Genomic DNA, 26,130 nt, shown 5'->3' with positions numbered 1-26,130 from the left:
CACATTTTCCAGTTATATATATCAGGGAGGATTTTGTTTCTAAGAATTCCCATGCAACATTGGGTACTTTCCACTGTCAGAATTTAATTAACAACCCTAGCTCTCAACAGATTCAGTAATATGATGCAGATCTAAGGGCAGAACAGACAGACAGCTGGTGAATAAGGACCATGAATAAGGACCACAGTACTTGCCAATATGAGTTACTTTTATATCTATTTAGATTGCTGTATACTTTTTGGACATTGTGTCACTAATGACTGTCATTCTTGTTCTGTATTTTTTTGAATTTAAGCATTTCTGCTGTGCTAAAAAACCCCACAAGGCACGTGGATTGTATTTCATAACACTAGTTCAAGTCACATGAAGTGCCAGCAAAGATGATTGTTGGGTGACTTCTGACACATCCTCAAGGAATGACTGACTCAGCTCTGAATAAGTTGGAAAATTGTCCTGCAACAGACTGAAGTAAAGAAGATTCTGGGAAATGAGTCTTTTACCTACAAATCTATGGGAAAGAATAAGGAGAAAGTCTCATTCCGCCACCGCCCACCCCCCTTGGTCACAGAATATAGCCAATTAAAAGTACTGCTTGATACTAGCAAGCTCTTTCTTAACGTCCAAAGTAAATCAGCTTTTCAAAAAGCTAAGAAAACTCCAGAGCATGAGGCACAAAAGTAAAACATGGCTTCACCTAAGGTGTCAGCTGCCTCACATATTGTACCCATGACGCGAGAGCCTTCTCTGTGATGGTGTCTCAGCTGGCCTCCTGTCCTGCACTGGCTCTTCTTTCATTAGCTTAAAATGATTTTATTTACTCTGGTCTTTACAGTGGGGGCGGGGCAGTCATTTGAATGATGTGTATTTTCTGTTGTTCTATAGACATTTAGCTGATGGGTGGGATATAAATATTTCAATAAATAAATACTTTCTTGTGAATCAAATGAAGAGTAGTGTTTTCTAAATGCACACACACTGTGTCCTTACAGAATAATATATGGAGGCACTGTGGGCTTTGCTTGCAAAAACAGCAAAAATGAGAGCACCAACAGGAATGAGATCACACCTTCTCCATAGGTAGGTTTGTGTTCCTAGGATTCTAAGTGTGTGGAATGGGCCTGTCTTGATTTTTGAAATATGCTTTAGACTGCTGAGCAACTTTATGAATAATAAATATTGTTATTAAAAGCCACTATTTGTATAAAAGCACAGTGTTCACAAATGATGCCTCTGTTTTGTACTCTGGATTTTTTCTTCCAAGTACCAAATATAACGTAGGCAGCACTCTCACAAATTCAGTGGCTTCAGCTACCTCAGTTAATTTCTTAAAACGCATTCCCATTAATTTTTCACCAATTTTTGTTCTAAGCATATTCATGGCAGAATGTTTGGAACTTGTTTTTATACAGAGATCCCAAACCAAATATTTGCCAGTCCTGTTTCAATGAGAGAAGCACTTCCACGTGCATTTACATTGCAAGCCAATCTATTATAAAAATTTAAATAAAAATTTAAAATAAGCTTACAAATATTTTGTGTATGGAATCAGGGGTTAGGATCAAGTTTCTCTTTTAACATTTTACTCAGCTGGGTACGTGAGCATTAGCTATGAAGAAAATCACAATCCCTTTTCTTACTTCTTTTTCTTCTTCCTTGTGGTTTTCAGCTGGAGTCGGCAGAGCAGCCCTCTCACACGGTGACTGGTCAGGCAGACAAAGCTTGCAAGGGTCTGAAGGAAAACCAACAAATAAGTCAATAATTATTTTAAACCAAATGAAGTGCATTGAGTTTACCGCCGCCTCCTTGCTTATTTCCAGATAGTCAACTTGGTACTTAACTTGAACACTACCATTCCACCCAGTTATACAAGACAGTCACAGTGCTATGATCGGTGCAGCCTGATGTGATGCATATTACTTGGCAGCAAGTACTTTTAAAATGAGTGGAGATTACTCACAAATAGGTATGCACAAGATTGTAGCTTTAGATGCTAAAATATTACACTGCTTGTAGAGGTGTGGCTCATTACAGGTCAAAAAGAAATATGTTTAGCAGTAAAGGGTAGTTGGACCAGACACAAGGTCAATCCTAGTCTATCCTGCTTCCCATAGTGGCCTCTGAGATGCCTCTGAGAAGTGCACAAGAAGCATTCAGAGACACTAATTGTAGCTTATAGTCATTGATAACCCTGTCTTCCATGCATTTGCCTAATTGCTTCAAAGCCACGTAAGCTAGTGGTCACCACCACATTTTGGGGTAGCAAATTCCATAAATTCTAGAAGGGCAGGATGAAAATTAAGCCAGAAGATGACAAGAGAAGCCTTTGTTTCCAGGGAAGGTAGTAACAAACCCCAAAGCCAAGACAGCAGAAGCAGCTTCCACAAGACTCATGCCACCCTAAGATGGTTGGCTGCAAGTTGTGGAGTCCTCCTTCTATAGAGCCAAAAGGAAGCCACTGATGGAAACTAGCACCACAGAGGTATCCCATACTGAGAAGACCCCCCAATGTGAACATGGCTCCAGCTAGTACCCCCTTATGAAGCCTGAATATCCAAGTAAGATCAGCTGCCATAAAAATGTCAGGTGTCAAGTATTATTCCTTGGCCTTTTATTCTTTTTCTTTTAGGGCTTTTGACAAATCAGGTTTCAAAAAGGCAGCCTAGACTTAAGCAAGACTATCATTTCCATAACCTGACACAACATTTTCCGTGTGTACACCTTCATGGCAGCCACCTGCAAGCATTCCCTGAGCAGCAAATGTTCTCTGGCAACTTGGCCACAGATTTACTTAATGATAATGAGAACGATGTATTGTGTTAGAATACAGTACCGCCTGCAGTGCAGACTGCTCAAAACTGCCTGGGGCTTCAGACTTGATAATTAAATTTTGGTACCTTCTGTCTCAACGGAAGGGGCAGCTATCTCTTCTTCTTCTGCTGCTTCTTCTTTTTCAGAGACTTTCAGCTCTAGTTCTTCTGCCTCTTCTTGATGCAAGCGGCACTCTGCTTCTGCATCAGATGGGATGTCATCTGCTCCCCATTGTTTTTTGCAAGGAAAGGAGAAGAACAAAAACTAACGGATCTGACATGCAAATCTAGGGTGTCTTCGTGGTAAGATTTCACCTTGCCAACCCAGAGTCAAGAGAGATGAGTGAAGGGAAATGGTGGCTGTGACAGTAAGATTTGAAGGCAATCAGATGGACGGAGGGTGGCTGGCTCACCTTCTGCATCTGATTCTCAAAATGGCCCCCCATTAAAACAATCTGCTGGTGAAGGACTTGGCACATTCTCTGAATAATTAACTTATCCTTTATTACTTTTGTATACCCATTTAGCATATGGCTAGCTCTAGGTCAATACTGATAGCAATAGGTTCTCTCCACTCATCTCAGAAGCTTTCTTGAGCACCGCTAATCCTCAAATGAATAAAACATCACAATTGTAATTACAACTGTCTCCACACACATTCACACACTGCTAAAACAGCACATGCACTGAGCTCAAATGTTTTGGGGTTTGCTAAGTCTTGCACAAAATACCACCACTGCACCCGTTTGAGACATGTCTTTGTACTACAGAAACTATGTCTGACGACACACTAGGGAGTTCGTGATCCCATACCATCATCCAACTCTGCACCTGTGTCCCCATCTTCAATAGCTTCTGCAGGCTCAGTGCCTGCCTCATCTTCATAGTCATTCTCCTCACACAGGGCTAGAATAAATATGATACATAAAGAAACGGGGGTAGGGGAGAAAACAGATGCATGTAAGTTCAAGTTCTAAGGTGTACTGTGGTCTCTTCAGAAGTCCACTTTTGTGTGTGAAGATCTAACTGCCAGAAACAGTAATATCATGTGATGCAGACTTTGCTGAACTATACCACTAATAATAATAATAATTTATTATTTGTACCCCATCCATCTGGCTGGGCTTCCCCAGCCACTCTGGGCAGTTTCCAACAAAGACAAAAATTACACTAGTTAAAAGTGAGGTGTGCTGTATGTTTGTATGCTGCCCCCATAAAACCAAACTTTGCATATTAAACCTAGCATATCTGAGAGAAAACTATATAGAACAATTTTAAAAAACTAAACTAAACAAAACATGGAAGCATTTGAACCTATTTGCATTTGAAATCGTAAAGCCAACCTTGAGTTGCACTATATTAACTACTGATCATGTAGCTCAGCTCACAGATGCTTTTAATAGGTTCACTTTACCCATCTCTGCCCTGAAATCGCCTGGGTGACCTCTTATCTGAAAGTCTATGATACCAGATTTGTTTTCTGTTGGGTGCATTTTGTCTTGCAAAGCAATAGTTTCAAAGCACAGTTATATTTGGCATATGTTTACCAGACTTTGGCTGGTCTGTTCAACTATCCAAAGCAAGCACTGGTTGGGTAAGCTGGAATATAGCATCTCAGAGACTAAAAGAATTGGTGCTAAGTGATGCAACGTTTTGGAAAATCCTCTTTTAAAAAAATGAAATTTTGTAATTGCCCAACCTATCGTGCAATTTCCCATGACTGCCCTGTTAACATTATCAAGATATATTTTATTTATTTATTTATTGAATTTATATACCGCCCTATGCCCGGAGGTCTAAGGGCAGTTCACAGAATAATCTCAGGCCGATTCACAGAATAAAAATAAAGACTTCAGAAGTCAGTGACATGTTTAATGGAGGTACAAATTGGGAACACGTTGGTGCAAACATATATTGGTGTGGTGGAGACACGTACCTATTCACAGTTATTGTACAAGTATGCATTTACACACACTACGCAGTTAAAGATGAAGTGCAAAGGGATAAAAGCTGTCACACCAAAATTTGTGAGCTATGCACTACTGTAGCCAGAAACGAATGGAGCCAACATTTTGTCCAAGTTGGTCAGCAGCCACAACTGGGTAAGGCGGTATGCAGCCGTCCTGTAAGCTCTGCTGTCAGAAGCAAAAGGTTTTAGAAATGCACTAACTACATTCATGCAAAACTCAGGTGCCAAATCTCAAGTAATCACTTTTCTATTATGCAAAATTAAGTTTTTAGCTTGTAAAAACCTGGTTCTTCTTTCCTAAAATGCCCTCAGTGACAGGGGTAATTCTGAATAATAAGTGCAGGGAGGGAGTAGGGCACTTTCCAGATGTTTTAGACTGCAGCTTCCTTCAGTCCCAGACAGCATGCTAAATGGCCACAACATCTGGAGAGTGCCATGTTGGCTACCCCTGATCCAGAAGATGGCCTGGCAAGAACAACTAACATATTCCACTTCTCTCTCAGATTTTAGGGTTACAACAAGCTTCGGTTTGTTAAAGCATTTTCTCCTCTTTGAAATGGTGCACTTTCAAATTCAGGGGGTGCCCAGGTCTCTCTCAGGAATAGAAAAACTTAGAAATTCACAACTAGGGGCCGCTGTAAACATGATGCTTCCAAGTCGCTGTGATATTTTCCAGCCAGGTGCCTGGGACTACACACTGCTCATGTCTGCCATATGCACATGGGCTATTGTAGCATAGTGGCTGTGAAGAAAATGTCTCTAATCCAAATGTCACCTCTGCTATGAATTCAGAGGAAGCTACAAGGCAAGCTATCATCTCTTAAAATGAGCTGACATCTACAATGCAGGAATAATCTTAACCTATTTTACAGGATTAATGAGAAAAAGATTAATGATAGAAAAAGTGTGAAGTAACTTGAACCCTTTGCTGTATAATGCTATATAGTTCTATATAAATGGCCTTAGTATTATTATTTGCATAAAACAACCTTCAAAACATAGAGGCATCTGCATAGCTTCTTTGAAGTGCCACATACAATAAATGTTACATTTAAATTGGTCCTAATTTCCTACTGCACAAATGAAAAATCCGTTTCCTCCTCAACAACAGCTGCAGTTCCTTCATAATACACATGGACCTCTTTTTTGTTTGGCCTGCCTTGGGAGAGGTTAACGTGGAAGCCTAGTTCATGCAAGAATTAACCATCTCAGTGAGACATGCAGCCTCCTCCCTTCTCCTTCCTCCCCAACCCGGCATGCAGTAGCACCAAAGGCATAGATAGCTCCATGGTTAAAAAAGGGCCAGCAGCTGGAACACTAAAATTCCGGGCAGGTGGTAGCACCAGCAGTGGCGGGCAGGGTTACTTGTGAGCTGTAAAACAGAACATCAGCAAAACTACCTCCTGGGACTGCTTCCAGCCACGCCTGCACTGCCTCGTGGCGTATGGAGGGAAGGTCCGATGCTGAATTAAAATAAAATAAAATAATAATAAATTTCAAAGCAACGAAACAAATACTTTGAAAGTGAAAACATCTGAAACGGAAACATCAAGGGAGGGAAACTTCAAGAAGAGCAGACAGACCAAGGAGACACCAAACACAGGGAAGACCAGACTCAAAAGTCGTCCCACCCCCTGCTCCGAAAGGCGGGGGGTGGGGGGAGAAAGATGAAGCATGAATCCTTGAAGCATGAGTAATTGCTGCAGCGGTTTTTGCTACCCACCTGTAAGGAGAGGTGGTGCAAATATGTTCGTTTCTGACAGCAGATGAATCCTTGTCCAAGCTCTGGATCAACCAACTCTCACTTAGACTACTGCTGGCCATTTCTTTTCATTCAAAGCACAACAGTCCTGCAAAATGTATCCCTTTCCCTATCTGTATTATGTCCCCGCCTCCCTTTGGATGGTTGAACTGATTCTTCAATTCCCACGCATTTAATGCATTAAAGTGTGTGAAGTGCTGTATCAGCTTTTCCCAAACTGGTGCCTTCAAATATTTTGGATTACAACTCCCACCAGCTCCATCACAGTGGCAAATGGCTAGTGTTTGTGGGACTTGTAGCTGAACACACCTAGAGGGTGCCAGGTGCAGTCAGGTAGTCAATGGCCTAAATCCAGCACAGAGTTTGGCTTACTTAAACTCAAGGATTTCATTGGGTTTATGTGTGCCTAACTGTTGGGTTTAGAACAGTGTCCTCACACCAAAGGCTCTTCAGTTCTCTGTGTCTTCTGCCAAGCTCATCTGTTACAGACTCATTTGAGTGCTGTTCCCTAATTCCTAATAGCCCTTCAAAGTCATCAGGTTCTGTCAGAGCTGCCTCCAGGTCCCAGCTCACAGAGGACCAACGCTAGGCTGTAGTTATGTACAAAAGTCTTTATTGCGATTCAGTTTCCATTTTAAAGCCGCAGCGTGCAGCTCTACGTCTCGACCTTAGACCGGCGAAGTCCCGTCTGAGTCTCCTCCCCTTCCACACCAGTTTAAGACCCTCGCCTTGCTCCACCTCTTCCTAAGTTCCTTTCTCCTCTGGGCCCTCCTGCCCGCTAGGGTCTCATCCTTCCTGGACTCCTCTGACGCTGACCCTGACGATTCTTGCCCCTCCTTCCGGCGGGCTTTAGGACCTGGTTCCCTATCCGGGCTACCTTCTGTGCCGCTCGCCTGTACCTTTGAACTTGGCGCGCGCGCCCAGCCTGCAACTTTCCTCTTGACCGTTAACTCGCTCTCCGATGGAGGCGTGGTCAACCCTGACTCATCTTCTCTCGCTGGTGGTGCATATGTGGGCTCTGACACCTGGGACTCCTCCCCCCCACTACGCTCTGGTGGGGAAGCTGGTCCTGATTTCCAACTGCTGCTCTGGGAGTCCCCGCTGGCCCCTTGCTTCTGGGGTGTCCCCCTTGGGTCGCCCCTTGCCCTGCCCATCGGCGCCCCCTTCTGTGAATCTTCCGATTCGCTGGTGAGGCTCATGGAATCTATCGGGCTGCTGTCATATTCTCCTACGCTGCCCTCGGATTGCTCCCCCTCGCTCTCCATCTCCTCTCCTCCCTGCGCTCCCGCTGAGTCCCTGACAGGTTCTTACTTCTCACACCTGACGAAGGCCTTTCCTGTAGGACTGTAGACAATACAAAGGAGTGACTTTGTATCTAATTTACCATCTTCCGTATGGTACTCCTTCAGCAAGCCCTAGTCTCTTTTCACCATTCTCTTGTATTTGTTATTTATGTGACAAGGAAGAGTACTTTTATACTAAATTAATCTGTGGACAGTAAAAACAGCTTACAGTTTATAAAAATCAAGATGGTGAATAGGATAAGAGGAAAGAAAACTCAGAAGATTCCAAGAAGGGCGCACAGATTCAGATTCTAGGTCACCAGTGAAAGTTTATGTAACACACTCATGTGGAATAAAGCAAAAACAAACATCTACTTCTGTTATAAAATTTTCTCGGTCCCGAGATTTACTGGCATTCCAAGTTCAATTTTTTATTTTATTTTACTTTTAGAAATAAGATCTCAGTGTTTGGGACTGGGCCTTCTCAGTTTTGGCCCTGTAACTTTAGAACCAGGAAAGAACAATTCCCTTGACCTAAAGAGATTTGCTATAAAAAAAGTTTGAGACTTCCTGAGACAGACAGATCGAATATGCAGTTGGATGATGAAAGGCGTGACTGAAGACTAACAGGACCTATGTGAGGCTTCCAAAAAACAGGAGAATTCTGGCTGGGAAAATTACGCAGCCAGAGGTTGAAGGTTAGGCATTTCCTGACATCTGAAATGTGTGTAGAGTGAAAAGATAACCTTTCTCTTGCAAAGAGTGTCCACATGACCTACTCTACTTAGAATTTATTTTCAATATTAATCAAACACAGAACATCCATTAAAAGTTAGTTCTATATTAGAGGGAAGATGAGACACTGCAAATCATTTGGAGAATATAACTAAAACTGAACCTAAATGGACTACAGATCCTGACAGCTTTGTAGCAGCAACATACAGTGGTACCTTGGGTTACAGACGCTTCAGGTTACAGACGCTTCAGGTTACAGACTCCGCTAACCCAGAAATAGTACCTCAGGTTAGGAACTCTGCTTCAGGATGAGAACAGAAATCGTGCTCCAGCGGCACAGCGGATGCGGGAGGCCCCATTAGGTAAAGTGGTGATTCAGGTTAAGAACAGTTTCAGGTTAAGAACGGACCTCCGGAACGAATTAAGTTCTTAACCAGAGGTACCATTGTACTGCTCTCTGAATACTAGGCACATGATGAATTCCCTACAGCTGAAGCTGTAGAGAGAAATCTGGAACCCACTGCAAGAGGAAAGTAACAAGCTGCACAGTTATTGTGCAAAGCAATTACTTTGTGGGAAGTACCTTAGCAACACAGACCTGGAATGACATAACAAACATCAGCTCCAGGCAATGGCAAAGGCAGGCATTTCCTGGGAGCTCTGAGCATAGGAAAGGGCCCACTATCCCAACAGCAACAGGTTTACTTTGCACAGGAAGTCAGAGGCAATGCAAGAGAATTTTCAAGTTTCCATGCCCTGCTTTTTTCTGGTTAACGAGGCCCACAGAGAATGCTTTGTATGGATTTCCCTGCAAATCCTGCATAGAATAAGGAGCATTGAGCAACACCTCTTTAGCTACAGGCAAGATACTTAAAAGCCTTCAGTTTCAGCTTTTAAAAGAATTATCCAAGGAAGAAGAATCCAGAACTGTCATAGGCAATATTTGTCTTATACTTAGGACATTTCGCCTAACGTTTAAGAAAGAGCAACCTTCTTAAAACTTAATTATTTAGCAGTAGATATAAATATATTTAAATAAATGCAAAAGTAAAACTTTCCTCTTCACAATGAATATACTCAACTCTTTCCGATTCTCCAGACATAATTTGGCTTCTAGGCCATTCATCATTCTTGTTACTCTACTCTGGATCCCAAATTCCAACTGAGGTCTCCACAGTACTAAGGTTTTTTAAAAATGGATTGGCCTTTCTATGCAACTTTCTACACCTCTCTGCTCCTGATGTTTAGGGACTTGCTTGCTTTCACATTTCTGTCTTGCATTAGCCGCCGCCACAAGCTCTCACTAGTATAGAACTGCTTCTATCTGCTTTAGGAAGCCCAGAACACTTAAAGGCCTGCTCAAAGGACTGCCTTCCACCATACCCCACATAGGCATACTAGCAGACATCAATCACTGTGATCCTGTTCTCATACTTCCATGGCATATTTTCAGGCTCGTTAAAAGCCACTTCCTAAGCCTAGGTGCCAAAACTTCCTTGAACAAGCTTCTCAGAGAGAGGACCATCTCTGGCTATGATATCCTTGCTAAGCACAGGGGAATGTAAGACACAGCAGGAAGTGCCATGAGCCTCTCTTCCACTCAGCCTCAGCAAGGGTGGAATCACCTTTGTTATCTTCTGTCCACTTTAAGATTAAGACACTTCTGCTCATACTGAAGCTGGTTGAAAGAGGAAAGCAAGACAATTCCTGCTCTCATATCCTCCTCTGTACCTGGAGCCTAGTACCTAGTAGAGTTACTCTTCTCCTTCCTACCCAATGTTAAGCAAAACTGTATTAGATACCAACTGTATTGTCACAAAAGGAGCTGCCAAACTTAATCAAGAGAACATTGTACTATCTTAATAAAATTGGCACTTCCTGCTTTTAGACAAAATTTGGGATCCACACAGCTCTAAATTGTGGACACAAAGAATAACAATTTGTTTTCAGAGTTAAATAAAATTCCACTAAGACTTCCTGCTAAATCATGCCAATTAGATCCTTATAAGTAGGAGAGCATCAGAACGTAAATGTAACCAGGGATGCAAGCCTGGAAGATTGCCTTTTGATGGCCTTTGTAAGCAACAACAAACGGAGACCAACCTGAAATGAGCATTGCTAAAAGTGGCATTAAGACATTCGAGAGTTGGCCTTTCTGGAGATACAATCAATAGGAAACAAATGTCCTTGTGATGTAAGGGGTCAATGCAGCAGACACGTTTACCTCTGGAGGTGGAGGACTTAGAAGTAGGGCCCAGTTTTTCCTCCTCCTCTTTCTGACGGATGTGTGTCCAATGCACATCTGCCAAGATCTCCAGTGGATCAATCGGATTTACTATCTGCTGCAGCCTCAGGTTTCCAGCTAGCAGACAAGAGGCCAAGGGTGGATCATGTTGATGGAGTGGCAAGGGATAAAAGGGAGGAAAAAGAGAGGGAAGGAAAAGGAGCACACACAATAGGAAAGAAATGCCGGGAAAGGGAGGGAAAAATGAAAGAAGTTACTTGCTGAGATCAGCTGGCAAAAGAAGACAGGTAAAATTCAGCATCATGCATGCATATGCTCCCCTCCAGACTCACTCGCCCTCTCCCACACATGCACAGACAGGATTGCAGTTTGGAAATTCCACTCCATGCCAAAAATGGTTCAATGATGCATATTATTAATCAAGAATTCACCATCTCTAAGTTTTCCTTTTAAGTATTATTATAGGGAAAAGTCACATTCTGTTAGTAACTGGATATCCATGTGCACAGAAAAAGTACACAAACCTGTACTTTTTAGCATTCTTTGCTTAATACTAAGAAAACCCAGGAAGATGACATTACAGAATGATTTATATATAAAAAGTGACTTCTGTGTTCCCCTTCTTTTCTAGACAAAAGCATCTCAAAAAGTAACATGACTGTCCTATTTTTAATTAATACCTTTCTAATTTGACACAAATTGAGTGATAAAACTGAACTGTGGAAGGAAAAATGCTATTCAGAAGTGAGTGATGAATCCTGGTGGCCGCATGGCACCTCGTGCTGTCAAGTCCCCTTGATGCAAGTCCTTGGGTAAGTAGAGTTAGTGTTTATACCACATCAGACAGCATTAGGAGTTAGAAGGGTGAGTTTCAACCAGCAAGAATTGAGAGTAGAATGGAAATTCATAGAAACCTAGCAAGGCTTCCAAAGAGCAGGCCTCACCCTATCATCCCAAACTGTACCTTCTTATTCTGAATGCATTTCACCATTCCCAATTTCACTTGGCCAGTTAAGAGACCTTAAAATGAACATTTCTCCGATGGGAATTTGTGTGTGTGTGTGTGTGTGATATACAGATGTTTATCTGAGGGCAGCTAATTGGCTTTGTTAACAGTCATTACTCCTGTGTCCTTTATCTGATTTGTACAATAATAACTGAAACTGCATATAAAGCACTGAAGCTTTTTGTTTCAGTGTATCATGTATTCTGCAAAAAAGGAACAAAAGGAATATGGTTCATGAGATAAAGTAGGCATCTCAGCACCCTTCCCATGCTTGACCTCTCTTCCCAGCAGAAATAGGAACAGAAGATGGGCAGAGGCATCCTCTCTTTGATCACAGAAGTCTTTAATCAGACACACAGATGTTGTATTTGATGCAAGAAAGCAAACAAACAGAATTTGAGCTGTAAATTTACAGGTTTTGTTCGCTCCTTATCTGGAATTTAACAGTAATTCTCAATTACAACTAATTTGGTGAAACAACTTTTAAAAAACATGTTGCTTCATGTGAAGCCTGCTCTTTGTAAAATGCCCCCCTCTTTAGGGGAGGTGACGACAATGTGAGGGTACCTTTAAATGTACCCGTGTCCTCTTCATTTGAGAGACGTTGAAGCCAGAGGCCTTGCTGAAGTTCTCTCTCCCAAGGGTAATACTCTCCCTCTACAGCAGGGGGAGTCACACATCAACAAATAGCATTGATACAGAAATTAGAGCAGAACAAAGAAAAAGACAAGGACAGAGAATCAGAAAGAACACAGCGATGTTTTAGGGAAATCCAGAAAAGTTCAGGACTGCTTCACCTATAAGAAACCTTACACAGATTTCACTTACGTGTACAGAATTAAATGCAATGTGTAGGAACACCACCCCATATGATGAGCACCTGTCCACTTTGTTGTGTGTGCCTGTTGCAAAAAACTCTTTCCTTCTTCATGACAGGTGTATATAAATTAATCACAGCTGTATATAGGGTTACAAGTAATTTCCTTGTCAAAAAGCAATATCTGTTCAGGGGGGAAAAATCATGCTTGAAAGTGCTCTTCTGTTCCAAGGCATTCATCAAGTAAATTTCTTTCTGATGTGCAAATTTAAGTGAGCTGGTGGTAAAGGAATTCTGAGAACTTCACATTTGTAAACCTGCTTGAAGCAGAAGGTGCCAGATTATCTGTCTCCAAGATGCAACTTTACAATATTCAGGTACAGAAATATTTTGTAGTGATAGCTCCAATAGCAAGTTCCTTGGTCTGTTTAATAGCACAATTGAAGCTGCCTTGATCTCTGTTGTCTTTAACTCATCAATCGCCTTTACTGAAAAGGCACTTTGTTCTTAAACAGGTCTGCAAGAGATGTGTGAGTTCTCTGACAAACGAGGCCCATTTTGAAAGCTGAACCCCTCATTTGGAAGAGCCCCACCCCCCAAAGATATATGTCTGATGAAACTGATCAGGTACCAGCCACCACGACAAAAAAGTGACTTGAGTAGCAAGGCTTTCTATCTCCACAAACAATCCTCAAAAGTAATTTAAAATGCCAACACCCTATAAATCCCTGAAGACTGAATATTATGCAGATTTATGGTTCCCCAACCTTTCAATAACTGAGACACCTGCCTGTTCTGATCTGTAACTGATACTCCCTTAAGCAGTTAATGCAGAACTGTTCCCATTAGATGCAAGAATGAATATCTACACACAACACTTTTTGTGACTCACTCTTGATTTCCCAACTACCTTAGGTGGTAATCCCTAGTTCAGACATGTGGTTTTCCACCCCCAATTAATCCATGTCTTAACCAGTCATAAAGGAGCTGAGGAGAAAAAAAAAATCCAATTTCTGATCCAAGTGCAGACCCCTATATAACTAAGAGGAGGGGTCCTTCTGGTCTGGAAGCAAAGCTTTGTTCAACCTTTCTGCTGTTCACAGGCCTTTGCTGCTGGCTCCTAGTTCTGAGCTGTGATAGACTCTAAACCTATGCAAACACATCCAAGCCAAATAAATACAGCCTCTGAACATTTCATCACCAACAGCCACAGCAACATGCCAAACTTTTCACTTAACCTATTTACTGAATCACAGTTCCAGCCCTGACTTGCCTCTTCACCCTGCTACTGAACTACTTCCTTGGCCTACAGGCAAATCAATCTTTCATTACTTCTGTAACTTCTGTAACCCTGGCAATGGACCTTTGATCAGCTACCATCATGTAGGATCATAAAAAGCTACCTATAGAGCATTTATCCATCTAGCTCAGTATAGCCTACATTGTCTGATGGTAGCTCTCCAGGGTTTCAGTCAGGTCTCACCAAGCCCTACCCAAAACTGCCGGGGATTGAGCCCAGAGTGTTTTTGCATGCAAAACGTGCATTGTACAATTAAGCTTTGGCTCTTCCCCAAGCCTTTTGTTATGGAGGAGTACCTGCCTGTTGAACCGGCTCCTCAAATTATAACTCTATTTTAAACCTGAATGCAACATGTGACAACTGGGATGCCTCAACGTTCTGTCTTGGGCCCAGTATTGTTCAATATCTTTATGAATGACTTGGATGTAGGTATGGAGGAGATACTCATCCAATTTGCAAAACTGGGAGGGGCAGCCAATGCTGCAGAAGACAGAATGGGGATTCCAGATGACCTCAACAGACTGCACAACTGGGCCATAACTAACAAAATGAATTTCAGTGGGGAGAAATGTAAAGTTCTATACCTGGGCAGGAAGATCCAGGTGCACAAATGTAAGATGGGCGACACCTGGATTGCAAATAGTAGTAGTAGTAGTAATAATAATAATAATAATAATAATAATAATAATAATAATAATAATTTATTATTTATACCCCGCCCATCTGGCTGGGCCTCCCCAGCCACTCTGGGCGGCTTCCATAAAAACCAAAAATACAGTAAAAATAGTACATGTGAAAATGATCTAGGGGTTTTAGTAGACCACAAGTTTCATAGATGTCAACATGCAGCAGCAAAAAAGGAAGAAAGCTACTTCTATTCTAGGCTGCATCAACAGAAGCACAAGGGAAGTCACTAGTCCCACTCTATTCTGCTTTGGTCAGACCACACCTGAAATACTGTGCCCAGTTCTAGGCACCACAATTTAAGAAGGATATTGACAAGTCGGAACGTGTGCAGAAAATGGTGACTAAGGTGATCAAGGGTCTGGAAACCAAGCCTTATAAGGAATGGTTGAGGAAATGTGGTATGTTTTAGCATGCTAAAGAGAGAATGAAAGGAGATGTGATAACCATCTTCAAATATCCAAAGGGCTGTCACATGGAGGATGGAGCAAGCTTGTTTTCTTCTCCTCAGGAGGAGAGGACCTGAACCAATGGATTTAAATTACAAGAAAGGAGATTTTGACTAAACACCAGGAAGATCTTTCTGACAGTTAAGAGCTATTCGACAGTGAAATAGATTCTCACAAGAGGTGGTGGACTGTTATTCCTTGGAGGTGTTTAAACAGAGGTTGGATGACAATCTGTCATGTACGATCTTGCTGAAATTCCTGCATTGCAGGGGGTTGGGCCGGATGACCCTTGGGGTTCCTTCCAATTCTATGTTGATTCCCAGACGTAAATTTGCAGACTGAAAAATGAAAGCCTGGAACAGTGTTACAGAGATGAAAACCAGAGAGAGAGAGAGAGCAAGATAGGTTAGAGAAAATACAATTTTAATAAATGCCAACTTGATGAAGACCACCACCTTGGGCCCATATACTTCTTCTAAAGATTTTTCATGGGACTTCCCAGTAGTCCGTAAACAGGAGTCTACAGCAGGTTTGCAGTCTTTGCACTGACTTCCAAGTTTTCCAAAAGAAATGGGAGATGCACTTTATATTTGATTATCTATTCTGTATGATGGCAATCTGTGATCAATATGCCAGCCTGGGCTCCTTCAATGGCAAGATATAAATTGAATAGCATTGAAAAAATAAAATTAATATACATATCCGAATCCATATCATGAGAAGCAATTGAAACTATCTACTAACCTTCACTAGAGACTTCTTCCTCTTCTTCCCCCTCCTCCTCCTCTTCTTCTTCCTCTTCCTCCTCTGCTTCATTGTCATGATTCTTCTCTGTGTCCAGCTCTTCCTCACTCTTGCCCTTCAGCATGGCATGTATCCGCACAGCCTCTTTCCAAGGCACACCACCCAGGTCAGAAGTGGGCTGCTGTGGCTGTTCTTCCTCCTCCTCCTCCTCTTCTTCTTCCATCTCAGATTCTGAACTACTGCAGGGGAAAATCAGGAAAGTTAGTAGATGATACTTCAACAGGGTTCCCCCCCCCCCCGTGCGTACAAGCAGATGATTGTTTTAAAATAATCACAGCCAACAAAACAAAACAAACTGCCTCAAACCAGGTCAGAATATTTGTCCATCTATTCCAGGAGTGGGGAACTTTCGGCCCATAGACCAATCTTGGCCTGCAAGCGAGTCCACGAGGCCACTTTTCCACAACCATTGCCACATGTTCCCCACCCCTGCTCTTGACTATGACAGATCAGGGTCATTCAAAACAGAACTGAATCAGAATTTAGCACTGAAACACAACCTACATGCCAAGTGTCAAGGGGTTATATTCCCCACTCCCAGTTTGAAGCCAGTTTGAGGTCTCTGCGGTCCCTTATTCCAAAAAGTCAAAAAGAGCCAGTTATGAGAGGAAGGTAACCACTCAGACACAACCAGCATCAATGGAATGACAGCCGCTTTCATTTCAGCACACGCCTTACTGAGGAATGATCCCATTAGAAGAAGAAAACAACATTTAATCTTTATAGGCCTGTTACATATTCCTCTTAGAAAAGCAAGCTCCTCCTCTCCTGGAGGCTAAATCAACAGGAATTCACCCTTCTTTTCTTTGTCATATGTTTTACCCTTTCCCCCTATCTATTTTTACTGGACAAAGTCCAGCAGGAAATTCTCCAGTACAAAAAATATTTGAAAAGATTAGGAGGTACATATCTCCAACTCATTTGACTTAGAACTGTAGCAGCAAAAGTATACACTAAATTTATCTCGTTTTTGTTTTGTTTGTTCCTGGGGAAAATGTTGTTACTTCTGTTACAATTAAGAATAACAGTGGGATTCTGTCTTTATTCACACAAACTGCGAAACCTTCCATTTGTTGCTTAGCCATCTATTTTCACAAAAGATGTGGGAACAGGTTTTTCATGACTTTTTGAAACAAGGCTGTTAAGTGAAATTATGGGCAAACTTCAGAAATGAATAATCCTTTTGGGAATTTTATCTAGACAAATAAATGTTCGTTGTGATTTTCTCAACTCCTAAGAATGTGTTTTTCCTAACATTTGTGTTAAGAATTATTTTTTAAAAACAGCTTTTTATTTTAGTACATTGCCTGACAGTTAGCTGCTAGGCTCTCAAGGAGGAATGTTGGCTTTGCTTTGTTGGAAGAAGAAAAAAAATCAGTTTTATGTTTACTGACACTTAAAAATAGTATGCAACTCCCTGTCAAAGTGCAGAACGCATGCTCAAATTACCAAAAAAGTGGAATTCAGGTTCTTTTTTCTAAAATATTTCTTTTAAAGCAGAAAGGATCCTAGTGCAAGCTGTGTTCAAGTGGAAGAAAAGTGAGGTGAAGCTGCTTAATTCCTTTCCACCTTGAGAGCATTTTGTCCAGAAAGATGATCTGTAAATGCCTTTAAAAATGATAAACTAAAGTTTCCCTTCAGCTAAAAATCACATTCCCCAAGTTCCTTTTCCACTCACGGTGGATGGAGGGGGAGAGAACAAGGCCCAGCCAGTCACATCTCTCAGGACTAGGCACCTTCAAGCACACGTTGGCCTGTAAAGTGGCTTATCTGATTTTTTTTTGGTCTTATCTGATTTGTCTTATCTGATTATTTTTCATGGATATGGCTGTTATTTCAATAGTAACTTTTTTTGTTCTGTTTCACTGCACTTTGTATTACTGTTTGTAATGATTTGTTGGGTCTCTGGACCGTAATAAAGATTGATTGTATTACTGCAAGTTTTACTTCAAGTTTTTCAAAAGGTTTGAAAGTCATCTGTTCTCTGACTGGTCTATTCCTGCTTAGCGCTTTTTGGCTTGGCTTGTGGTTGTTAGAACTGTGAAATGTATTTTAACTAGCTGGCTGAGAATGTTTTGGCTTCTGTCTTATGTAGTGCTAAGTGTCCCATAAGCACTAGAATTCCTGCTTGCGCAACGTAGGGCTGCCATATGTCCAGAATTTCCCAGACATATCTGGTATTCGGCTCTCTTAAACAGCATTTGGGCAGAAAATCGCTGAAACGTCCGTGAAAATCTGGACATATGGCAGCCCATGTTGGAAGTGCAGATTTTTCTGAATTTCATTAAAAGTTGCTCAGAAACTCTGGCAAAAAAACAAACTGAACAACTCTGGCAAAAAAGGAAAAGAAAAAGCTCAACAACTTTTGTGTCCAGATTTTCACTTTTTGAAATATGGCAACCCTAGTGCAATGGGACTTCCTCCCCTCTTTCCTCTGCACCCCATAAATTTGTTCTGGGGTTTCCCCCAACCCTCCAGAGTAGATTTGGAGAGGGAATACGGCATATGCAGGTAGAGGAGAGGGGAGAAAGTCCTGTTGCGCACGTGAGAATCCTTATTCAGTGTTGTACTGCATTTGATACAAACCTTATTGGTTTTAAAGGGGGAAACTCTAAGCCTTTTTGTATTATTGACCTTTTTTAAAAACTTCTACTCTTTCAAGCCACCTTGAACAGGCATTCTTTAGAAAGGCTGCCAAGACATATTTTAAATAAATTAAGGCTTTTTTAAAAAGAAAAATAACCTGCTGGGTACATCCTCTTCTGTTCCTTTGTCTAGCACGCTGCTCAGGTTGTGCTCTGCCAAGGTCTCTTCAGGGACTTCTTCCAACTCCTCTTCTCGTTGTACCGAGAGACGGTAATTCTCCAGTTCAATCCGCTCTGGTGTGCCACGCAGTCTCTTTGCAATGCTGGGTTCCTCTACGCCATTTACACTGGGAACTGGAGAACAAAAATTAACAGGGGGAAAAGGGCATTATGAGCATTGATCCAGACTGTGAAAGTATTGTATTTGTTTCCATCAATGTGCCAAATTTGATTCTGGTTGAGATTTGACCATGAAAACTGTTATTAAAAAGCAGGGTTTGAAAAAGAATTAATAAGAGGGAATTTCTGCTTTGTTTCTGGAAAATTTCTGGAAAATGTCTACAAGTAATGCAACGTAAGAGGTGTAGGCTTAATTACACATGTTGCCCAGTGAGGAGACTGTTGGGCAGAGCAACCACCTCCAAGGAGAAAACTGAAGAAGAACCCCTTTCTTTGCTATGCTACATTTCTTCCTACTAGAGTTCAATTGTTGTTGCTGTATTTTTTAAACCTTGGGGAGCATTCAAAAATAGTATACAAGTCTGCTCTCCCATCTCAGTCTGTTGCATACATATACATGTTTATGCTCATTGGTTTGGGTGAATAAATACGGAACTGCCATCACTTCTTCCCTCATTTCTCACTTATTAACATGGATTAGAATCCCCCTTTCAACTCTAAACAGGGCACTGAGTGAATCCGGTACCCTGACTATGAAAAAGATGACCGATTAAAGCTTATTCATATTTTTCTCCATTTTCTTAGGTATTTGAACCAGAGCTATGAAGGGTAAATAATAATAAAATCATAGCACCATAGAACTGTAGAGTTAGAAGGGACCACGAGGGTCATGTAGTCCAACCCCCTACTATGCAGGAATCTCAACTAGATCATACATGATAGTCATCAAACCTCTGCTTTAAAAAAACTCCAAGAAAGGAGAGTCCATCACCTCTCATAACAATGATAAAAACCAACACCACTGTAACTAGGCTCTGCCAAAATCGAGTTTTGTCATCTCCCGACGACAAACCTATAGAACCAGGAGGCCTAGTCTGGAAATGTGGTCTATCAATCTTAGCTTACATAGCAAATGCAAAATGAATTTTGGGTAATGAAAGAGCACTGGGTGATGCAAGAACCAAGATTTTAAAAGTCAGTGAATCTCGACTCCTGTCCCCAAATTTTCAGGGGCTTAATATTAATGTGACATTTCAAAACAGACTGCATAATGACCAAGTTCACATTTGCACTAGCATATAAATTTTAACAACTGCTTCTGTTTTGATCTGTTCCATGTTTCTAGCAACAGGACTATAACATTCAGAGCAGGAAGACAACAGGCATAGGACATGATACAAGATTTTGTTAAGTGTTAGGGCCCTGGCAAAACTGTACTGCACTGCAAAGACCCCACTGCAATTATATGCCTGTTTCCAGAGAACATAAAAAGGGGACTGTTGGCAGGATATATAGTTACTGGAGTATTTTTACCATTCCAGGAAGAAGCAATAATTAGTTCAAGTTTAAGACATTCATAACACAACGATGGTTAGCAAGAAATGAGGTTAGTTTTAGAAACAAACTAGATAAATAGTCCTGTTAATGTTCATATGATAAAGGTAAGTTTAACTGTTGATAACTGGAGTTAAATACTTATAGTTAGGATCACATTTCTATAATATGGTAACACGATTGTTTAAGATGGCTTAGTCTGTACGTTGATCTTTTTATATTATAATATATGGCTATTTTTGTGTGTGTTAAAAAATAATTTCATAATATATGAATTGATTTTTGATGTCAACACAGTAGACACTTATATCTTACTCAGGCTCTGTTACCACAACAAACATATACCAAATAACCCAGTTATGATTTACATAAATCTTTGAATACTGAATAGTGTAGTTGATTCCAAAAGACATTTATGGTTTAAAAGTGTGACACACTTAATGGGAAGGGCATATGCTGTGCTTGCTGAAGATTCCAGTTTTAATCTACATGTCCAGTTAAAAGGATCACTGTAACAGATTTCTGAAAGGCCCAATAACTTGGGAGAGATCCTGCCAGTTTGAGTGGGCAACACTGGCCTAGACAGACGAAACAATCTGATTAGTTGTAAGACAGATTTATATGTGTCTTATACCAGTGACTAAGTTTTGCACTCTGGGCAAGTTACAACAGCGATCATCCTATCAGGGTTGTTTCAAAGGCAAACTGAGAAGACAGTATTTGGTAGTTTTATATGAAAAAGTATTCAGTATACAACCTCACTATCCATCCAGCCATCCACCACCAAAGGAAGTTAAATAATTGTCACATTTACTATTAAAGTCAAGCAGATACAGTACCACTATTACACCAGTATTGCACACAGATGCATCACTTAAAAGTTCTATTATCCTGTTGCATTATTTTATGGGTAAATGTGCTAATATGGCGGTTAAAAAAATCTGGTTGTAAGATGTAAACATCCTTAAATAGACAAGTGTTTTATTCCTCAACAGTTTTATGTTTTGGAAGCATTTGGCGATGAGCAGTACACAGATCAACCAAAAGGAGCTGTTTTTCATAAGTGTGCAGCCCGCTTAGCTGTTTTGTGAAAGCTGACAGAAGATTTATTTATTTCAATCCTTGACCGAGCCAACTTCTTGGTAGAAGGAATGCCAGGGACAGAGATAACATCACTCCTCTGACGTGTCCTTTGGCTTTTCCCCTTGTATAGAATGTTCCTAAAATAATCTCCATTTTCTGTGACTTTTTAAAAAATTAAGCAAACTGACAGCTATTTGTCTGAACGCCACCCGAACCCATAAAGTCAACCATCATTCCCCATTGCAATTTTGACAAAACAAATCAGGGACCGACTGGATTGTTGCCTCCTTTGCAATGGTTCTGCAGTGAGGGTAGGAAGCTACTCAGCAACTACTGTTTCTGTGAGGTGCATGGATTAGGATGGCCAGAAACTCTGAACATACATAAGCATTTATACTTCACTTTATGCTGGCTGAAGCTGACGGGAGTTGTAGTCCAAAATAGCTGGAAAGTGCCAGGTTAGGGAAGTCGGTGTTAGAGGCCTCATGTACTTTGTCCAGGATCTTAAGGGCTGAGAAGCTAATTTTGTCAATACCAAGTAGACTTTACACTTGTTCGTAAACAGCAGTAGAATGTGCAACACAATAAACTGCTTTTGAAAATGGGGGGGGGGGTGTTCAAAAACAATTTGCAATATGGCCCCCCAAAAAATTAGCTGTTTAAAAAACCAATGAAAAACCATGGTGTAGGAAGAGGAATACTGGATAATTTGCTGTAGATCAGCAAGAGCTTATGATTCCCAGTTGTTCAATAACCACAGCAAAAAGTTTCCCACCCCACAAAGGCGGCAATTAGAATCCCTGACCTGTACTCAGAAGTATATTGTCAATTGCATATGCAAATTACCCCAGTGCCTGGGGTGGGTAAGTAGGTAATTGGCTCTGCCATTTTGTTTCTAGCTCTGCCCTTCAGTGATTATTTTGTGCCTGGCTCCAGTTGACAGAACTCAGCATTTCAGGGGTTTTTTAAAGTAGATCTCATAAGACTTCCCATGCTTGGTTGAAGTGTTTCTTTCTTTTAACCCTAGCCATTCTCTCTGTAATCCTTACAACAAATGCCAGTGTTATCTATATATTGTTGACATGGAGGTTGGGTAAGGGCTAGATCTGAAAAGGTAGTGGCTTGCATGGTGGAACCAGGGACATTCTTTTTCACAGCTCAATCTTTTAGCCATTATATTTGGAATCTGGGAATACATTATAGTCTGGGAATCAAAAGTAGAAACCAGCATTTGGTATCTGACGTGGAAGCCACTGAGACAAGCCTTAGTAGAGAGAAAACAAGCCCACAAAGAATCTAACCACAGAACTGCAAAGTGAACAGGTCAAACTGCATCTTTGCAGCTTCAGACCAGGCCACTGTGTTTGATAGAAGATCGGTCATAGGAAAGCAAGAAAAGCTATTAAGAGAATTCTTAAAGGAATTTTCTTAGATATTTTCCCCACATCAGACCTATCAGGGCTTTAAAAAAAGGATCATTTTGTACCATGCTGAGCAAAACTATGCACAAACACAATTAGTTTGCATATATTGCCTTCTTTTGAAATATTTGTTTTGTTTGTGCTGCTGGGCGCAGGAACGGAAGCCCTACAATACTGACTACAGGGCATCCTGCTCAGTCCCACCTCTGGAATCCAATACTTTACAAGCACTGCTCATTTTCCCATACACTTTGAAGCCCAAAAGGTTCTGCTGGAAGTAAATTGTCAGGATGTTCAGTTCTGTGCTAAACAATTCTGGTATTGACTACTTTCCACCCATTGGGATGGGGACAAATACTTTGGGTTAGAGGGAACTTCCATATTTTTCCTTGGTGATCCATTGCTTGGCTGTAATCATCAATTAACAATATGATTGTTCCCCCATTCCTTCCTCTCAAAACATCTCCATAACTGGCTAGCATTTTTCAGTTTCTACCATGGCTGACAAGGACTACAGCTCAGTGATAAAACACATGCTTCACATGCAGATGGTTCCAGGGTCAATCTCTGGCATCCTCAGTTAAAGGATCAGAAAGCAGGTGAGATGGGAAAGTTTTTTGCCTGTGACCATGAAGAGATGCTGTCAGGAGAAAGTGCTAAGCAAAAGGGACCAATGATCTGGCAAAGGCCTACATGTGTTCCTAAATCATAACCTGATAAACTCCGGTCAAGTTATGTTGCTTTCAAATCATTGGCTTCAACAAGTGTCCAATCTAATGCATTCAATCAGGGCAGCTGCCAAATAAAACTATCAATGGCTGCATTTACATCAGAAGCATTATAGAAGCTTCCAATCCCTTGATTAATTAGAATACATAAGGCATGCTTTTTTAAAAAAAAGGTCAATAGATGTCAGGGATACATTGTACTTTTTAAACACATAGCAGCTAAGTAAATATCAGTGTGCACAATTCTATTCTGTAAGGTTGCCAGAGGCATTCAGAAAATATTGAATTCCATAAAAATCAACAAAGCTTTGTTGAGAAAGGTCACCTTCATCATCTTGTGATTTCAAAAAACTAAGCCAAATCCCAACGAAGGTACAATACCAAGAGATAGCTCTTGGAACTCTGACCAGCCCACCATCTCTTCTCCAGTCATTCTCTCCTCCTCCCCGCACCCCCCCCCCCCCGCGCCCCGGACCACACCTGTAACTCATTTAATTTTCTTGGATGTTTTTACCTGGTTGGTATGTTAAACTCTCATAATGACTCATTTGCCTGGATGGAGAAGAGTGTTTGATGTGTGTAAAACTACACTACTGTGCCAAGTTGTTGTTGTTGTTATTTATACCCCGCCTATCTGGCTGGGTTTCCCCAGCCACTCTGGGCAGCTGCCAACAGATTAAAAACAGAATAAAATATCACACATTAAAAACTTCCCTAAACAGGGCTGCCTTCAGATGTCTTCTAAAAGTTAGGTAGTTGTTTATTTCCTTGACATCTGGTGGGAGGGCATTCCACAGGGTGGGCGCCACCACCAAAAAGGCCCTCTGCCTGGTTCCCTGTAACTTCACATCTCACGGTGAAGGAACCGCCAGAAGGCCCTCAGCATCCGGTCAGAATGATGGGGGTGGAGACGCTCCTTCAGGTATACTGGGCTGAGGCTGTTTAAGGCTTTAAAGATCAACACCAACACTTTGAATTGTGCTCGGAAACGTACTGGGAGCCAATGTAGGTCTTTCAGCTTTCGGCAGCCACTTCCAGTCACCAGTCTAGCTGCCTAGTCTAGTTAAAATTATTCTGTCCATTTTTGCTTCTGATTCCACCGGTCACCGGCATATAACTTGCAGAAGGTAGAGTAGAAGGATAAGTAACACTTGGGCTGAAAAATGTCCCCCAACCCCTAGTGTACACAAACACCACTTTTATTTTCAGGTACCCACAGAATCATGCAGGAGCAAGATTGTCAGAACATGTGAGATGCCATGTGCATTTCACATAAGTCTTATTTGGGTTTTCCTGAAGCCTATCTGTGTAGTGCAGGGAAGGAGAACTTGTGGCCTCCAGATCTCATTGTACCACAACTCGCATTAGCCCCAGTGGTAAGGGATAGTGGAAGGTGTAATCTAACATCATTTGGAGAGCCACAAGTTCTCCATTCTTGGTAAAGGGGCTACTGGCAGCGGCCCTATCCCACTGTGCCCCTGTATTGGGAATTCTGATGGCACAGGGTTCCTGATCACAATGAGGAACAAGCACATTTAGTTGAATACACTTACAATTCTCCTGAAATTCTTCTTCCCACTCAGTGTAAGTAGGTGTGTGTGGAGGGGAAGCACACACATCACCACATGGATAAATTTTAGGAACATCTGAAGAGGGTCTATGTGCAGCACTGCTTTGCTATATCATCATCCTGTCTTTGACTACCATAAAGTCCCCTATTTGCTAGGGCTAGGCTGATGTCAGGCTTGTATTATATATTTTGTATTTTTATTTGAACCCCAAGATCCACCAAGCCTCATGTGAAATATATACACTAAAATAAAATAATACTGTAATAAAAATGTTGAACCCAGGAATTTGTTTTGAACTGGACTGAGTCCAGAAGATGGTGTATAGGCAATACGTGCAAAATAACATCCAAATGACATATTAAGTTCTTATTCCAGACTACCATTTGTATAGAAGGTGATAAATAATTTATGTTAACTGGAAGGTTTTATAATGCGAGGGGAGACATGTACATAACAAAGCTGTACCATTCAGTTGCAAATGAGTCTTTGAGCTTCAAACCTTGTGCAATTTTATTTTGTTAGTCAGTTTTTCCAGTATCTCGTTATTATGAGTCTGTCTGCTATGCTAGTAAAAGAGAACTTATTAGAGGTTTGAGCTGTAAGTTAATATTTTCTCTCATGAAAAGACTGAGCTGCATAGACTCTGGACATTTAGAGATGTTTTCTCCAGTAATTGCTTTTATTTTGGCAAATATTTCCTAATAACATAAAATGATAGTGATGATGATAGAAATGGACTGAGTCATAAGTCGTTCCACCCAAAAGTATCCCCTCTCCTGCAACACAGTTCCTTCATTTCACCAGTATTATTTAGCAGGGGGTAGCATTTTTGTTGTTGAAGTAAGATCGGATTGAAATTACCCAGAGATCTACCAGTAGATAATTCTGCCCACCGCTGTGCTAGAAGACAGCAATTATATTATTCATCCTGACTCCTGTGTGGCTATACACCTCTCTGGCCCCTACAGACCAACCTTTGCAGAATGAGAGGCCACACTCAAGAGAAGAAAATGGATGCCCCTGGTTTACATTATCACTTACCCCAGATGGAGGTGTGTCAAAAGTCTCAACTTCTGGTGCCCTCGCCCTCTGAAGGGCATTCAGCAGTTGTAATACTAACGGCATAGCCCTATGTATGTCTACTCAG

At 41.2% G+C, this 26,130-nt stretch overlaps 1 protein-coding gene across 4 annotated transcripts in view; it reads right to left on the bottom strand.

Annotated features, from left to right (window-relative positions):
- Positions 1-26,130, bottom strand: part of MICAL3 (microtubule associated monooxygenase, calponin and LIM domain containing 3) — a 225,238-nt gene that overhangs the window by 36,745 nt on the left and 162,363 nt on the right. For all 4 annotated transcript variants that reach the window (XM_079992104.1, XM_079992105.1, XM_079992106.1 and 1 more), the window contains 8 exons: positions 18,605-18,800; positions 15,802-16,040; positions 12,375-12,464; positions 10,781-10,918; positions 6,177-6,239; positions 3,621-3,713; positions 2,895-3,029; positions 1,638-1,729 (listed from right to left, as the gene is read on the bottom strand). In XM_079992104.1, the coding sequence (XP_079848230.1) occupies positions 1,638-1,729; positions 2,895-3,029; positions 3,621-3,713; positions 6,177-6,239; positions 10,781-10,918; positions 12,375-12,464; positions 15,802-16,040; positions 18,605-18,800 (1,046 nt within the window). The remainder of the gene's footprint in view (positions 1-1,637; positions 1,730-2,894; positions 3,030-3,620; positions 3,714-6,176; positions 6,240-10,780; positions 10,919-12,374; positions 12,465-15,801; positions 16,041-18,604; positions 18,801-26,130) is intronic.

Source organism: Podarcis cretensis, assembly GCF_951804945.1.
Source record: "Podarcis cretensis genome assembly, chromosome: 10".
Classification (NCBI taxonomy): domain Eukaryota; kingdom Metazoa; phylum Chordata; class Lepidosauria; order Squamata; family Lacertidae; genus Podarcis; species Podarcis cretensis.
The sequence above is the reverse complement of the archived record's forward strand: the minus strand, read 5'-3'. Positions and strand labels throughout refer to the sequence as shown.